Source organism: Manacus vitellinus, unplaced genomic scaffold (assembly GCF_001715985.3).
Source record: "Manacus vitellinus isolate BGI_N305 unplaced genomic scaffold, ASM171598v3 scaffold_20_pilon, whole genome shotgun sequence".
NCBI classification, from domain to species: domain Eukaryota; kingdom Metazoa; phylum Chordata; class Aves; order Passeriformes; family Pipridae; genus Manacus; species Manacus vitellinus.
In genome coordinates, this window is record NW_021939471.1 from 12,957,570 (window position 1) to 12,971,956 (window position 14,387).

Sequence of the window (14,387 nt, forward strand, 5' to 3'; positions counted from 1 at the left end):
CCTCCCCAACTCACACTGGCTCCAAGCCCCATGTTACTATCGGCAAGTGGCCAGGAAACAACAAAATCACCAGCATCCTCACAAGTATGCACACTTACCTCAAGGAGGAGTGTCCTGCTAACCTCTGCCTGCTGTGGTCAGCACCACTGCTCTGTGGAGCCCCTACTCCAGGGACTGCAGCTCCCCAAGCAAAGACAACTCCCTTCCAAACACCCCTCCAACCTGCCATGGCTGGGGAAGAAGGAGCTCAGGTGATGACCAACCCCCATCTCCCACCTGGTGCACCAATCTCCCCCTCACCTGACACAGAAACACAGCTGAGACCTATTATTATCATTGGGGATGGGGGAGAAATAGGTTGTGTCAAAAATAGGTTCGGAAAGGGCCAAATAGTCTTTCAAAGGGGCAGCTGTCAGCAGAGATTCCTGACCTCTTTCTCCTTTGTTTAACTATCTCCTCCCCAGAGATTAAGACCTATCCTCCAGTGGCTGCCAGGATAGTGTGTGGGGGGGGTGGGGTGTGCCCACGTGTGATGTGACTTAGGCAGGTGAAATTTGCTCAGGCAGGACTGGAAATCATGTGAAGGACAAAGGTGCCTCTCTCAGGACCAGAATACACACAGCCAGAGCAGGAAAAATATATCTGGAATAAAATGGCAGGAGTTTGCAGATGCAAAGAATGAAAACAGCCCTTGTGAGACAGCTAAGCTCTTCATGTGTCAAACACCCACACAGCCCAGCCTGGCAGGAGACCAGCAAACCTCTGCTGTCTTGGCATGTGGCTCCCCAGCCAGCTTCACGAGAAGTCAGCACGCATAAACATCTTGTTTCTGTTTCTGAAGGGCTGATGTGCAAGCAATGAGCAGATCCCATCCTCCAGGCTCACGGCAGAAGAGTAACATCACAGATATGACTTCAGATGCCAAATGTCAACATGGAACACAGAGCTCTGCATGCATAGGGGAACAGATGCAAGCACAACTACTCCTGGATGCTAGTCTCTGTGTTTATAAACCTGCTCAGCTCTCAGTTCAGGGGATCTGAATTTAACTCCAGGGGTGAGTACTTGTGCTCTGGCTGCTGACGCTCTTGCTCATTACCACAGTGTCTCCGCACTTGTGTAACTCATCACTAATGTATCATTCACAACAAGGTTCCCTATCCAACCACTCACAGCTGGTTTAGCTTTGCTGTGTCCTGACTGGTCTGCAGATGTAGCATGTCAGCACATGATTTTAAAACAAACAGAAGAAAACTAAAGCAACCCTTTTGCTCTTCTTTCTTCATGTTTTTTTTTTGGGTTTTTTTGGTGTGTTTTTTTTTTTTTGAAGGAGTGGATGAGAATCAGCCTATTCTTTCTGCAACAGCAGCAAGGATAATTTTGGTTTTAGTACTGTAAATCACGCAGCGATAGAGGTCAGGCAGAAGCACCCAAAGCACTGTAGCACGGCTGTGCAGGCAGCCCAAAGACTCAGCTGTAAACACCTACTCGAGCCCAGATATGTAGTGGAGTCTTACATGAGCTACTGAAAAGAACAGGAAATAACATTATGTTTTATTTGTGTTTGCAGAGCAGCCCACAGCTCTACAAATGAAGAGATAGTGATTTCCTCTCATCAGCCTTAAAAAAGTACTAAATTGTAACCTAGGCAGCAGATTTGTTACCATCTGAAAGTTATCATTTCTCTATAGCAACCAGGTCCCTTCTGTCTGGCTGTTGCTGCCAGATGTTCATTTCATTGTAATTTAGCCATACACACAAGACACTGGCTTGCACTGCCCTTGCTCTGTTTTTCCCGTTAGCAATTCTCTTTGCTTCCTGGTCGTGATTTCATTAGCAGTAAGTCATACAGCAGACAAGTGAAGTTGTGCAAAGCAGTTTTTATTAAGCGTGCTGATGGGCTGTGCTGCCTGCTGAAGCTTTGCAGATGCACAGCCTCCGTGTCCTAGGTTGCAATGCTAACCTCTGCACTGGAGTATTTTTTCCACTGCCCCTTGGGCAGCTGTCACTCATCTCCTCCATCAAAGCAGTAAACCCTGCTTCCCCAGCCACACCCTGGGTAACAACATGGACAGACTCCATGCTTGTAAAGCTAGAGCAACATCTTCCAGCATCTTTTGTCTTTGGCCTTCTCTCTCCCCAACCCCTTTTCACAGCTTGTTCTTGTTCCCTGCAGACTGTTTTTAATGCTATGCTTTAGAGGGATCTCACCTCTTAAGGAGAAGGCTGACAATTACAATCCATTTGAGGCACTTCTGCATGTATAAACTGAGCTCTGATACCATCCCAAAGAAGCCAGCAGTTTCTATTCCCCATGTTCCTGCACTAGAATATGCTAACCTGTAAAGCTGAGCACAGCTTCGAATTTAGGCATTACACAGTTACAAGTATGAACAGAGAAAGACAAACCCTTCATTTATTACTAAAATCCTAACTTAAAAAAAAAAAAGTCTGGAAAAATAGTCTTGCCCTGTACTTCCAGAACCAACAGTGCCCTATAAGAAGATCAGTTTGCCTTATGGCTTACTGACTTATCAAAGTATTCCATTCAGCTCACCCACATCTTGCTTTCTAACATTAGCCAGATTTACTTTCCTTAATGACCAGCTTTTATGGCCTCATCTCTACGTGTATTTACCCAGCTGCTCTGTATTTGCTAGGTGAGCATGTGTGTCACTTCATGTTTCAGAAGGGCTTTTAACCCTCGCCTCTGGGCAGTCAGGATTTCCTGCTCTGCAGCAGCAGGAACAAGGCGAGACAGGAAACACTGCCGGCTGCTGCCACAGGCTGGGAGGGAGAAAGGTCAGCGGCTGGGTTTGTGCCTTCTCGTTACTCCCACATCCTCAGGATTGCGCCTAGTCAAGAACTGAACTTAGCAAAGTGCCCTTTTACGTTTTCAGTATTTGCCAAACTTAATTTGAGTACACAACATCAGTGATATTCCTTGTCTTTGAACTTCTTTGAATACCGTATTGCTGAGACAGCACAGACTGATGCAACGGCAATGCCAGATATCCACATGCTCAGAGTGTCCGCGTCACTCATGGGAATAGAGCCAACCCTTCCAGCTCCTGAAAGGAAGCAGCTTTATCAAAGCCCTGTCTTGAGACCATCCATTTTATATTTTGCTATGTAGAAGTAATGTGGGAAGTCAGCCAACCTCAGACAAGCCACATGATATCGAACAGCAGAGTTGGGACAATCATTCGACATTCTTCATAATTTAAAAATAGTTTTAAAATATTATTTTTAAACAAAACATTTTTCACCTATTTCCTACTTTGATCTGAAGTTCTAGAAGCATTGACTTGAACTTTACTTGATTACAGCCCATCATCAAGTTTTGTCCATCATCTTCCTGCACACACACAACTCCATTGCTGTTTTATCCTTTAGAAGGCTGCTATGATACCTTATAGCACTACAACAAATACATTAATGTAGAAGCTACTATGTCCCAATAAGGGGGTGGGACACTATTGCATACTACCATGAAGGCAGAAAAGGGAGACTAGGAATGTTACACTGAAATTTATGAACAGCCAATTGAAATAAATTTAGCTTCATTCTGAATCAAAATGAAACATTCATAAAGTTTCCCATAAAAAGATCAATGCTTTGTTTTTCTAAAGTGCAAAACCAAATTCATATATGAAACATTTCATAGCATTTCAGTAAAGGTATGTATTATTGCAACTTATATTGGTAAAAACTGCAAGTAACAGTACAATTTAAAATATCATAGCCCCCATATTTTTAAAAAGGAATATTCTTCTTTTAAAATTTATTTAAAAACTGACAGCACTAGTATTTTTCAGAGACAGCATGGCAAACATCTCTGAGCAATACTGCCTCTGCCCTTTGAGCAGAGCAGACCTTAAAGATGAACATGAAAAAAGCAGCCACCTGCCAATTCTGATCCCAATAGAGAGCCTAAAGAAAGACATCGATTTATGGTAAAGGTAATATGAATTCAAAGTCAGTGCTGGGACTATAAGATCATAAACAGTGAAGCCTACAGTATTTACACAGCTGCAAGTTCAGATCCAACTTTTTATAAAATTTATGTATTACAAACAAAGAGAACACTGGTGGGGTCTGGCTGTCATCCTGAGACAAGTATATCATCATCTAAGATCTTCAAATTGAGACTTGCTGGATCTAAGTAAAAATACTGCATTTAAATGCTGTTAATAGAAGGGAAACACAATAAAATGCTTGGCTGTCAGGTAGTTTTCTCCCTCCTGTGAGCAAGCACACAAAAAAATTTGGATCATATTGAGAAATTGTGATAGTTCTACAAGGTGAACTCATCATTAGCCCTTCTGTCCCCTGCATACTATGACTTTTGCAGTTTTTGTGCAATATGTGTTAAGACTGTATTACAAGACAGTTCAACAGCTCTTTCAGGCATTGTGTGATTTCAGCCATTTTGGCTTAAAAGGCACAAAGACTTTATAGCAATAATGCAGATAACAGAAACACTTCTGCTCACAATGGTGCACTAGTGCATGCAGAACTTTCAAGCAGATTCCAGGACCTTAACACGGAGGTTTTACGTAAGACATGAGCACAACAGCAAGAAATGAGATGCCTGTTGCAATAACTCAATACAACAGGTCTTTGAAATATAGGGAAGCTGAGTAAGACAAGGTATGCTCCTGTGTTATATTAAGAGAACTTTCCAAGAGCAGTTGAATATGGTCACTGTGCTGCCCAAACAGGGAGTACTGAGGAGGTGAAATTTCTGAACCAGGTAGCCTTGGTGTTCAGGTGTGGTTTTGCCCTTCCTTCAGTGAAATTCTCTCAGTTTCCTGTTTTGTAGATGGGACAAAAAACCAGAGCTCCTATTAGCATACATTTTCAATCTCTTTTCAATTAGCATACAAATTCAATTTCTTCTCTCTCTCTCCAAGTGCCAAAGCTTTCCTAATAGTTTTCCTTAGGTAAAAGTTCATCACCAAATTAAAGTGAAGCAATATGACAAGTTGGTAGAATGTATTTGTTTAGTTTCATCACAAAAACCACATACTTGTTTAGGCCAATTTTCTTTTTATTAATAATATAAGGTTCTGTAATCTCTTAACATTACAACTGAAGTTTTACAGTTAATCTCACACTAAAATGACAAACACTGTTTGGCTTTATTTGCAGAAAATTAAATTACAACCTTGATAAACATACAGTTCCAAGATTGAGAAGCAATTTGTGTTTTCTGGATTTCAGTGCTAATGTATCCCTGCCTTTGAGATTTGTTTCAGTTAATTAACATTGCTATGGAAGAACTATTTGGCCTGGCCTCTGTTCACAGCTGTAAGGCAAAGATGACATCTCTAACTTAACCAATATACTGTAAGTCAAATCAAGACATGTTTTTCTTTGACTGCAAGATTTAGATCCTGGATCAACTTCTAACAGATTTGCTTCTTTCCCCTCAAAACTTTTATAAAGGTCTCTCTAATGTAAACATATTTTACAGTCAAGCCATAGTCACTCTGCACCTTTCCTCCTTCAAAGGGAGAAGAAGCTATGTAATTGGAAGTAATTACAAGTTTAATTAAAACCGCTTGTAACTTAAATATGGCCAAAATAATCAAGCAAATACAAAAGTCATGTGTTAGGCATCGACACCTCTGATCTGCACGGATCAAACTCCATCTCTGAACAGGCTGCAGCTACGGGAAGTGAAGTCTGTAGGAAGAAAGTAGAGATACAGAAAGAAGAGTGGTGGAAAACTGTAGTATCAGAGAAAGCAGGATTTCATGTAAATGGTGAATGATCTGTGTATATCTAGGTCTTCTGAAATTGCATTACATTTTTTTCTGCTCTCACTAGGAATTTAGAAGTGAAGTTAAAGACAGTAATACATATGTTTCAACTGTAGTTTCACTAAGCTCTGACTGGTTCGTAAGACAGAGAAATACTTAGGAAGACAGTAATAGGGGAGCCAGTAGAAAAAAATATCCATTACATTCATACTTAATCTTTTCCTCAGAGCTATCCAGTGACAGTGCTTTGGGACCCTTATAGCCTGTTATTTCACTTTCCCATATGACAATTGACATACAGTAAAAATCTTTACGTTTTAAATCACTTCAGAAGTCGTGGCTATTTAAAGGTTAGAGAGTATAAGGAGTTTTTACCTGTGTACATTCAACATAAAAAAAGGGATGAGCAAACCATAGTGAGAAAATTAAAAAATGGAAAGGATGTTGTAGAGCTGTGTTGTACTTTAGTCAAAATCTTAAGAGACCAGTATTAACTATGCTATGAGTACTTGTTCTAATTCTCTTTGTGCTGTCATTCTACAAAAAAGCTTCACATACTTTCCTTCAAAATTAATTCTTCATAGTTAGACCTAAACTTTCACTGAGGCACATAAACACCCTTCATATTTACCAACTCCTAGAAAGGTCTCCACTTCAGAGAGATACAAGTCATCAGCAAGACACCAGCTGTGGCCCTGTGGTCACCACCATGCAGCAGGTGAGATGAGGGAGTGCCCTGCACAAAAATGTGCAGATTCACTTTGCTGAGACACCTTTGTTTACTTAAGGAACACTTAACCACAGTGTGAAGGCTCAGTTTCCTAAAAGAGACTACACCCATTGTTTTGGTTACTGCTGAAATATGAACTCTGGGGGAGAGAAAAAATAATACATTTTTATGCTGAAATATTGTGAGACAAAGAGCATTCCAAATAAATGTAGCTGCATTGCAAGTATCACATGAACGTTCTGCCTTATGACCTGCAGATCATAAAAAAGTTTAAATACCTTGACAGCATGCATTTTTAAAGTGATGATTTGAGTGTTCATGTTTTTCAGTAGTTTTAATTATAGCATTGAAATTAGTCTTTAAACAAGTTCAGAGTTGTCTGGTATGCAGTATTTTTTCAAGCACTTTAAACTCTTTTTGGTATATTACCAAAACTGAGAGCTAATTAGACAGTATTCTAAAATAGTTTAAAAACAAAAATGCAATTTATCTTTTTCTCCTCATTAAGGGCACTACCAATACAAAAGGTGTCCAAACTGACACTACAGAGCTGTGAAGCACTTGGCTAGAGAAACAGTGTCCTCAAAGGATAGTCTGTATTTCTTCTATCTTATGCATTTACATTAATTATCAAAAAGTTGGATAATTTGCTTTAAGAAAGAACCCACCTTAAAAATGGATCATGAGTACTGACAAATTCTTTTAGTTTATTTTACTGATTAATATTCAAGTTTCAATGTAAAAATGCTTACTCTCACATGATACTGATCAAGAAAATATTTAATTTTCATAAAGTTCAATGGACAATTAAAATTGTTGCTACTTGTGAAGTAAATAAATGATTCATAAAGGCCATAGGAAACTGTACAAAACTTAAATGGGAAATCTCACTTCCAGGATAACATTAGGTTGTCCACTTAAGTGTTTTATTAAACTGTTGAGACTGTTTCAAAAGACAGTGCTGGGCAGTTTCATTTGAATAGCCAAAACTTTTTTTTAGCTGATAAAGATATTTTGCATCTGTGCAAAACAAACAAAACAGGATCAAAAACCATACACACTAGGACTGAAGTACAGATGAACGCAAAATTTTGTTACAAACCTGTTTTCAACATACAGTGAGAAATGTCCATTGTACAAAACTTAGTGACTGACCTACAGTTAATTTAAGATTATCCCAGCAATGCAAATACAACTCAGAACAGTTCAATTGTGTATAATTTTCAAGTAGTACTGCAGTGAGAGACTACTGAGTTTTTAGTAATTTGACTTACACTGTTTCTTTTGATCAAAGCCTACATTTGTACTCTAAGTATTTGCTGGTTACAAGTCTGTTACATACTTAATCCTTCAGTACAGTGAGGTACTCCTTGGTGTTCTCTCATCTGTCTCTTAGCAGCTTTCCTTTAGCAAGAGGCTGGGTTGAGCAGCTGCTTCTGTAGAAAACACAGTTGTCAGTCTTTGTCCTCCTTGCAGGGGATTCTTTAAGTAAGAAACATCTGGCAGTATCCAGCATTGAAAATACTGTCAGCTGTGTTACACCAAACTTGGAAAACAAATTTGCATTTCCTGGTTGGTACTTGTGCCCAGTGGGTTGTTTAAGAGCATTGTAAGTAAAAGTCCATAAACATTAACAGTGATGTTTACACTTTATTGGGGGGAGGGGGAAGGGAGTAGCAAAAAATCAATGTAAGTTACTAGTTTTTAAAGTTTAATCTATGTTATATTTGATTACTGGGATATCAATACAATGAAAGTGGAGGAATTTGAACAGTAATTTTTAATTTTTAGTACATCATTTGTGCAGGGCTTTATAAAAGATTTTTGTTTCCAAAGATATTATTGGGGTCCACATATTCTTTAACAGATCTCAGCATTCCCAAGCCAACATCAGAGATGCTCTCCTTCATCCAGCGCTTCCGCAATTTGCCTACTGGAAAAACAAAAACAAAGTGTTTCAATATATGGCAGGATTCGAGGAGCCAATCAATCTTGCAAACATGAATGAATAAACACTGTGTGATAAATGCTTTTATTCAAAAATGAGAAATGTTTTGCTTTATTTGATTTATTGAGCCCACCAGACTATCAAGCTCATTAAGCTCAGCATACTCCCAGAGGAAGACTGTGTTCCACAGTCTACTTTCTTTAGAAACCATGAAATTTAGATGAAGCTTAGGCTGCAATCACATGTTCTATTAAGACAGGGAATCAGTATAAGTTTTAAAAAGCCACAAACTAATTTTAACTAGGAAACTGTAGAGGAGATTACTAAAAAGCAGAACCCTGCATTTCTTGATCTCTTTAAACTGAAAACAAAACTCAATAATCAAGCTTAAACCAGTATAGGTTTAAATAGCAAAAAATCGTTTCCTACAAAGAAGGCTTAATATTTAATTCAAAAACTTCTGTGCTGGCTGGTAATTGCTCAATACCATTACACAAGAGCTTAGTTTTTCATGTAAAAATATTCACTACCTATAACAAATAAAAAGCAAAGCTGAAACAATCTTTTAAGAACTCCTTTCACTGAATTCTCACAATAGTCCTGTTAAATAGCCGAGTGTTCACATGCTAATTAACAAAATCGTCAACTCTGATTAGCAGATCATTCAAAACTAAAGACATTTTTTCATTAAACACAGTCTAGCATTTAACTTGTCAGCCTGAAACACAATTCATTTGTCAGTATGATACAATATAGTAAAGGTTTGAGAGACAGAGGCTTTAAGAGTATCTGAAGCTAAATTCAAGCCATCTTTTGTGCCCTGTTTTCAGGGTAACCATCAAACTGTCATCAGAATAATAAATTACAGGGACACCTCTGGAGAACAGAGTATATTTGTTTATACCTTAAGGAATATGAGCCAGTCACAATGCCAACAGAAAAAGCAAATAATGTGAGACAGAATGAAATGTGCACTTTGCTAGAAAACAACTATCAGCAGCATGTGTGTCAAGAGCAAAGACCATAACTGAAGGACAAAAGAATTTGTTACTTGCTATATTTGTTATGTGCTAGGAACTGTGCTATATTTTGTGGACCCAGTTCAGGAAAAAATCCCCATCTGTAAATATACTATCACTACAATGTGACCGCCTGAGCGAGCTGATGTGGTTGAATTTTTCCTCGGAAAACTTTAATACTTCTACAAAAAAACCCAAATCATGGATGTGGCTTGACCATCACCTTAAGTCACTCACACTGGCTCTTACACAAGCAGCTGAAGAACAGTCATTACTATTCTCAACTGTTATCTGTAATATAGTTTCAGTGAATGTGTTCTGTGGTTATGGATGTAATTGTCCTGAAAAGACTGCAAACAACTGCTCCATCAAGATGGAGCACATTAGAATCACAGCAGGATACCCAACAGCTAGCATGCCTGCCTCTTTTACACCTCCAGTAATAATGTAATTCCACAAGGAACTGAACTACTGTCTGAGCAGCACCAAACAGTCGTTGCATATTTAATGAAGTCGCTCACCGAGTGTTGGAAAACAGAAGGTGCTTGGAGTGCATCATTAGTTCTGTCAAAGTGATAATTTACACATCTATCTTGTCAAATTTTCTATGGTTTATACTTTTGAGATAATAAATCTAACATACATCTGATTAGTGAACTGGAAAGAAAAAAAGCTGTACTACAGTTACCAGCAGTCCTTCACAAACATGCTCAACGCAAAGATTTTAACCCTTTATAACAGAAAAGTTGATCCTCTGCTCCTACTGTTCATGCCAATAAGATATACACGGATTTTTCAACTACTCAAGTTTTCATATTAGAGTTAAAAAGCATTGAAGCAACCTCTCAGAACTCTAAGCTGGTCCATCTGATAAAACGGAAAGTAGACCAAGAGAATGAAAGGCTCTACACAGATGAGGTACTTTGGATCAGAAAGCCAAGAAGCTTGTTCAGTAGCAACTCTAGACAGTCCAACACCAATTTTATTTTTAAGTTTTACCTATCATTCTAGTCCATGTATGAAAGAGAAACACGTGAACTGGCTAAGTAACTTTTTCCCAGTTCTGATACATGCCGGTCCAGCCCTTAGCTGGTTTCACTGGCAAAGTTGTTCAAGCTTCCATTGCCCTTTTCACTTGATCATTTTCAAAAATGCATCTGGATGGCTACAAAAGTCTGGCTGCTAAAAATGGAGGTAGCAAAGAGCAGGCAGCAATTGTTTTTCTCATTTTTGGAATATGAAGTACTAGGGCACACATGAACAGTCTTGTAAGGAAAGTTTTCATGTAGCTGACTGAGTCCAGGAATAAGTCTACACCTATGCAGAGTATAAATTTATAGCATCATGTGGTCCCAGTGGAAATAGGCTCTAGTGGCACTGCACTTGGCTCTAGACTTCCTCTGCTCCAGCCCTTTCAACTTGATGAGGCAGTTACTGCATAACAATAGCTTTGCAAAAGGAGCAGCAGTGACAGGTCCTAAGAAGGATGGGGCTCTCCAGCTGTTGCATGCTCTTCCTGAAGCTAGTAGTCTCTACAGGAAACAGCTCTCTGCTCTTAGAAATTAACACGTTATTACTCTTCCAGGGAGAACTCTGCAGTACTGAGAAAGGTCAGTGCACTAATCTAATGCATGGTAGCACTGGATTATACTGGACCAGTGTACATCAAGTCTACTGTATCAGTAACACCATCAGCACATCATCTTGCACATTTTTGCTTGGTATCTTAGTTTAAATACTTTCAAGTTCTGTGTTGATGAGTCAGGAAGTCCTTTGCTTTTTTTTTTTTTTTTTTTTTTTTTTTTTTTTTTAAAGGCACTGAAGATGACTATTCTATTAAGACTTTCAACAGACCAAGGAGAAAAATACAACTGTGTTATTATATTATTTCACATAAAGTTACTCCATGTCTAACAAATGTCACAGTTTCAACTAATTCTAATGCTAGCAAGCTCTAGCATGATCAGTCTGCAGTGCCTAACCTAAGGGTAGAAATACTTTTCCTGTTTAGAAAAGAATGTGTTCAACTCCCCCCCAAAAAGGAATTTTCTAATTTCAGATTTTGTAGTTTGTGTGGGTTAGTTACTGCAGTGTATAACTTAAGCCACAGCTTCTTACTGATGCCAAAGAACTGCAGTGTCAAACATGCACCTGAATGCAAATAAGGTGTAGGGTTGTTTGGTTTTCCCTTTGTTTTCTTTTCAGGTTTTTTTGGGTCTGTTTGGATTTCATTGGGGGTTTTTTGGGGTGTGGGTTTTTTTTCCTTTTTTTTTGTCCCCCTGTATAAACTGCCATTGATACTATAGCTAAACCTATGCAGCATGGGCTACATGGTTAACCTTTACTCTAGTCAATCTGTCCGGAAAGGAGGAGAAAATTAGTTCTATTATGTTAAGTGGCTAAATGGGGCTATTTTCCTCCACCCCACAGTCTGATAATTGTTTCCTTAAGTTACCACTTTTAATTAACACAGTCCCTGAAAGGGAATCAATGTATCATTAATTTTTACCCTGTTCTTTAGTTTTACACGGGTCCTTAGCTTGGTAATATGAAAGGGATTGGGTCCAAATGCAACCGTCTTCCTTCTGGTGCTGTACCCCAAAGGGGTTATAGTTGTGTTTATATACCAGTCATACCTACTCAGCACATGTTATTTCACACATACAAAACTAGGCATGTTTAATGAAACAAGAATTCAAGAATGAAAGGTGTGACATCATATGGGTGGTTTTAGGGCTTGCCATAAATGGTTGGAGTAATTATTTATCTATAGTTAAACTCGTATCTACAAGAAATTATCATTCCTAGTGGTGCTTTTTAAATGCTATGTTTCTAAACACTAACCGTGGCTCTCTAGCAGCCCTTACTTACATGACTCAAATCTGAAGATGTGCAGTGTCCAGAAAGGCAGAAGGATCAAAGCTGTGCTTGAAAATGTCCACTATCCCTTTCTAAGTGTAGGACATAGGCAAGGTAAGGTGAAAACCAAAATGGGGAGGAAGGAAGATATTTCCAAAGTTAAGTCCTTCTGAAGCTACTCTTTGTAAAGTTAAGACTATCATGATTTCAGTACTCAGCTGTGGATTGTAGCCACATGTCTACCCTGTAGCTCGTCCTTCCCCAGAGGTAAAGTAATGTAGAGCTTTACACCACCCAGACTGTCATATATGGCCACTTCTTCACTAAAGGAGTATATGAAGACTGTCGTAAGCAGGCTTTGTATTTCCCATAGCCTCAAGTCCCAGACTACATCTGTTTTCTTCGATACACAAACCCAGAGCTAAAATAGCTCCATTTATCACAGTATGATTGTAGGCAGACAAACCAGCCTGTCTGTTTCCAGATAGTGAAAACAACTGTTATTAATCACAATTACAAGATAAATACCAAAAGGAATTGCACCAGTATTTTCTTATACCCCACACAATAGACCAGTCTTAGTGCTAGGAGTGACAAGGTCAGTAAATAAAACTGATACTATGAGGCTAATTCTCAGCACCACATCTACTAAGCATTGGAAAAACTTAATCTTGAATATTGTACACAATGAACTGCCAGACAAAAACATTCAAGGCAGAAAATACTTATCAGTATCAGAGGCAGTCATGCATACAGCAGGAGCAGAAGAAGTTGAACAGAAATCCAGTTTTCCATATCTGTGAAGTTACAAAGTTCAAGTGTGCAAGAATTTGAAAATGCTACATAGTATTTTTTTTTCTTGTTCAACACATGCTGTAAGCAAGGTTTTATACATTGAGTGCAAATACATCCAAATGTTTGACAAGCTCCAGCTGCATGTGAGTTAGTGGATGAAATGCTAGTCACAGTAAAATACAGCTGCCACAGCAGGGAGAGCACAATAGCACATCAAGTGGGTAATTCCACATCACATGTGCAAGAACTGACAGGTCCACTACACCACCATATTAAAGGTTTAATCAGAGGACAATAAGAGCATATCAAACAAAAAATACTGAAACTGTTTCCACTCATGTTATCACCTACACATCCTGATACTGCTAAGTCAGACTTCTTTGTGTGTTTCTATCACAAAGCAAGATGCCTGAAAACAGCCACACCTAAAAGTTTCAAGTCTAGGAAGTCAGCAACATGTTTTAAAGCACAGTTTCTGCCCTTCATACTTTTCCCCACAGAGAGCTTTGAGAATTACAAAGGTTTTGTCTAGTTTTAAACCATACACTTCCTCTTTGCTCTTACATCTGTGGCCAGGCAATACCCCAAGAGAACAGAGAGAAGAAACACAGCAAGTTAACCAGTTTCAAGAAGCTAGGGGCACAAATCAAACTGACGTCACAACAAGTCTTCCTGACATCCAAGGTTACAGCATTAGAAAGGACACATATAGTCAAATTAGGCTATCAAACTTTGTGGGAAAAGCATATGTAAAGCATCAAGTACATGAAGTATCACTTATACATGACTTTGATTCTTAATATTGAAGCACAAAATACCTTGTGAAGATGTTAGCAACACAGGACAAGTAATCCCCAAACTCCACAAGAAGAAACTGAATAACTAGAACTTATCAGACAACAAGCCAGTAATATCAACACTTACATAACATCAATTATGCAACAATGTTCGATTGCAACATAGCCCAGTTTAAAGTCACTAGCTCTTTATGCAGATAGTTTGCCTAAGTGCTCTGGAATTTGGGCTAACAGCATTCACTGAGCCACAAGGGACTCTAAACTGTCTTAAAACTGTGGAACTCCCACTTGAAAGTCTTTATAACTGAATATATATCTGCACAAAGATAAACAGAAGTTGCTTAAGACAAACTGATCAAACCAGCAAAGGAGTGAGAAGTTTCTAGAAAGAATCCCAAGAGATGTCCTTCCCCCTTGACCCTTCCCCAGTGATTTCACTTAATGCTTGTGAGATATTTTTCAAAGTTCTAC

General features: G+C 38.8%; 1 protein-coding gene across 1 annotated transcript in view; it reads right to left on the bottom strand.

Moving 5' to 3' along the window:
* Positions 1-7,410: 7,410 nt before the first annotated feature.
* The window catches only part of AGPS (alkylglycerone phosphate synthase), a 68,100-nt gene continuing 61,123 nt past the window's right edge, over positions 7,411-14,387 (bottom strand). The window contains exon 21 of the mRNA XM_008931062.2: positions 7,411-8,431. Coding sequence (XP_008929310.2) covers positions 8,310-8,431 — 122 coding nt within the window. The 3' untranslated portion in view covers positions 7,411-8,309. The remainder of the gene's footprint in view (positions 8,432-14,387) is intronic.